The sequence below is a fragment of the Sphaeroforma arctica genome (assembly GCF_001186125.1).
Source record: "Sphaeroforma arctica JP610 unplaced genomic scaffold supercont1.3332, whole genome shotgun sequence".
NCBI lineage: Eukaryota > Ichthyosporea > Ichthyophonida > Sphaeroforma > Sphaeroforma arctica.
The window spans coordinates 1-3,631 of record NW_014037226.1 but is presented as its reverse complement, the minus strand read 5'-3'; the positions used below and the strand labels follow the sequence as shown (position 1 = coordinate 3,631).

The 3,631-nt window shown below is 41.6% G+C and overlaps 2 protein-coding genes across 2 annotated transcripts; both read right to left on the bottom strand.

The window, feature by feature from the left end:
- Positions 1-476: 476 nt before the first annotated feature.
- Positions 477-689, bottom strand: SARC_13474 (hypothetical protein; the record flags this gene model as incomplete). The annotated part of the gene is made up of 1 exon (XM_014292396.1): positions 477-689. A coding segment is annotated over one exon (213 nt), but the record flags the coding sequence as incomplete, so codon positions are not given.
- Positions 690-2,195: 1,506 nt separating this feature from the next.
- On the bottom strand, positions 2,196-2,635 carry SARC_13473 (hypothetical protein; the record flags this gene model as incomplete). Its single annotated transcript, XM_014292395.1, has 1 exon — positions 2,196-2,635. A coding segment is annotated over one exon (440 nt), but the record flags the coding sequence as incomplete, so codon positions are not given.
- Between the last annotated feature and the right edge of the window lie 996 nt (positions 2,636-3,631).

The following is a 3,631-nucleotide window of genomic DNA, read 5'->3' as shown; positions in this document are numbered from 1 at the left end:
TATAATCGAAAGTTACTGATTTATTTACACTATTTCTCATAATTCCGGTCCAAACACCAAAGTACCTTAAAAATTGACCAAGTGCAAAATCGCCATAAAAAAATTTTACCATACATTTTTTGCGGAATCCAATGTTGAGTCCCACATAATCCCATTATTTTTGGGATACCAACCTAATTTATACATTTTCTATTCCCATTTATTTCGGGTGCAAGCCACGGTATCTGACATTGTCCTGATTTTACGTCCTGATTTTACGTAGTCCGTCCCGAACCCGATTTTTACCGCTGAAACTTGCATTCGACTTGTCCCAATTTCATGACTTGGTACATCTCACGGAACAGATCGAGCAATTTATCCATATCTTGAACAATCCACTCGGCCAAGTACTTATGAACCGTAATTGTGACCATTGTTGGATAACTGAGTCGCCCAAGAAATAGAACAAGAATAAACAGATAACAGTTGCCACCCACCTCTGTGGCAAACCGGTCGCGAACAAAGGGGTCGAATGGTTCCTCGACAAAATTCAATTTGTATCGTTGGACACACGTGCGGTTACACACCTCCTGTGTGGGAACAAACCGAAAAGACGTCCAAAATTGATCATTGTAATTGTCCTTGAGTATCAACACAAATTTATCAAGGGCAACATTAAAATCGTTTATTGAATCTCCACTGGAATCCATTACTTCAATTGTCTCATTTTCAAAGTCTACAATGATAGGCATCACACGTTCATTTTCGTCCGAGTTCGTAGAAAGCGTGATGAGGGAAAAACGCGTCTTACATTCGGCTGCGTCTAATTTTTGAATAACGGACTGAATATTCATTTCACTAGCTGTTTCAGCATGTATCTTTATGCGATAAATGATGACTGTGCACACACTGGGAAAATCACGAAACAGAATTAGAACGTAGTCATCAAGCTGACTCATAAAAGAAAAGACAATCTTTTGTAAAAGAAATGGTTGTCGAATTCGGTCGCATCATCATCCATAAAATACTTTGGCATGCATAGCATCCCACCTTTTGGAAGTGTGTGTCGTTCCAGCTCCATCGTCTATTTTTTTTTTTGCTGAGTCTACAGTCATTATCGCATAGAATGCGGTACTCGAGTAAGTCGAATGGGCGCCCCATGGTAAGTCTGATGTTGTCCTCCAAATACTTGATGTCTACAAGTTTACACTTGTTGGTAGACACGTGTTAATAGCGCTTGTCATATTGAAATGTACGCTGGTAGAGTCGTGCGATATCGAAAACACAATCATTTGAAGTATCCAAAATTTGGTTGTATTTTTCAACAAACGGACGATAGACCGTTTCCCACAGTGGACTACGTGTCACCACCAAGTTCCAATCCGTAAGCTGGTACCTAATAGTTGGTCTGGGTTTCTCCTTATCAACGTCACTGCACAATTCCGTACACATATTACGAGTCTCCAGCAGCACTTCCGAGCCTCCACGCGGAGCCTCAATGTTGAACTTGATTGTATTCTCGTACTTGGATGACCATTTTTGGATACATTTTCTATCATGAATACTATAGATGCATGCATCGTTTGTGCACATGTCGGTGAAAAGTATTAAAAACTTTAGATACAAATTCGCGCGTACTCTGTGAATCTCGTTCCGACGCATCAATTGAAAGCTTATGTTTTGTATCATACATACACTTACGAGTTGCCAGTAGCTCTTCTGGACGTCCGCGCGTATTCTCAATGTTTTATTGTAATGCAGTAAAATAGTCGTATGTATAATTTTTAATGGTTCTTCTATCGCGAATACTATAGATGCAAGCGTCTTTCGCAAACGCCATGGTGAATGCTCGAGAAACCTTTAATACAAACTTTCGCGCCCCTGATTCATTTCTATCAATGTTCTTGTATTGTATAAGGAATGTCTCGATGTTGTCGTCTACATCCACTGATAGGTCTGCCGACCCGGGTGTCGTCTACGACCCGTGGCGTGGAGGGGTTTCACAGATATGACTGGTTTGGGTACACTGCCACTATTGCCCGTGCACTTGGTGCGAGTCGCTAGTAGCTCTTCTGATCGTCCATAGGTATCATAAACCCTAAACCCTAACCGCATCATGATATTCGTTTGATAAATAGGGGAAGATCTTTTGTCACAGATACTATAGGTACAAGTATCTTCCCCAAACACGTCGTAGTAAGCTTCAGATAACTTTGCTAGAAACGGCCCAGTTCTGTATTGTCCTCCGTTCTGTTAAAATCCGCGCACACCGCGCGCTTGTTGCGAGTCGCCAGTAACTCCTCCGGTCGTCCGCGCGTATCCATGATGTTATTTTTTAATGCATTGTAATAGCCAAGTGTCTCATTTTTGAAGGTTTCTTTGTCACGTATACTATAGATATAAACGTCATTCGCAAACGCTTCGGTGAATTTTTGAGACACCTTTGCTGCAAACGACCGTGGTCTCAACTCCGTTTGGTCAATACTCTTATAGTTTATCAGGAACGTCACAGTGTTCTCTAAACCCTCGAATGTGTCCGCCAACTTGGGCTTGTCCACTAACCGTAGTGCAGGGGACTTCACATGCAGGCCATCCGTGCTCTTGTTGCGAGTCGCCAGTAGAACAGCCGGACTACCAATAATGTCTACAATGCTGGCTTTGATTGTACATTGTACTATAGTACTCATCTGCCGCACGTTCAATCCATTTTTTTATTACGAATACTATAGATGCGCGTGTCGTCCGTGAATTTGTTGGTGAAGAGGTCGAATACGCCGGACACGTATTCATCTATACTCTCCGCCTTCCATTCAATATCATGAATCTTTTCCAGGAATGACATTGTCTCTTTTTGTGTCTAAATTTTTTCTTTAGCAAGTCTTGCCCTATTCGATGAAATTTGGACTTTACGACGATTCTGCGATGTCAACAGCTCATACCTTATTAACTTTGGTCAACATCCCATACATAACCCCGATTCTGACCCAATTTCATAACTTGATACCCGGAACAGGTCGAGATGTCACTAGCCCATTCGTTCAGGTACGTGTAAACTCTGCCGTGCCCATTGTCGGAATACTGAGTCGAGCAAGAAGTAGTACAAGAATCCACAAATAACAATTGCCAATCACACGTGCAATTCGGACACGGACAAAAGGGTCAAACGGCTTCTCGACAAAACGTCTCTCAAGATCCTGGATACTGGTAGAATTACACACGCTTTCAAACATAATATAATGATAATACGTTCCTTGGTGATAAACATATTCCACACGTAGTCTGTACCCAAATCGATCAAGAGTAATGTTAAACTCACTTAAATATTGTCCATTGGGATCAATCGTTTCGATTGTCTTCGATTCAAAGTCTACAACCAAAACAATCGCATGTGCAGCACCACTCTCACTGACCACAATAAGTGTGATTAGGGCAAAACGAGTCGTACAATTAGCGGCATCCAGTTGTTCAATAACTGACGGGATACGCAATTCTTCGACTGTTCTATCGGTTGAATTTATACGGTGCGTAATGATTATGCATACTATGGGAAAATAACGAAACAGAATTTTAATGTGTCTACTTGAGGTTTTCATGAAAGGCACCCTTTTGTAGAACGACAGATTGTCGAATACAGTCGCATCGTTTTCCACCG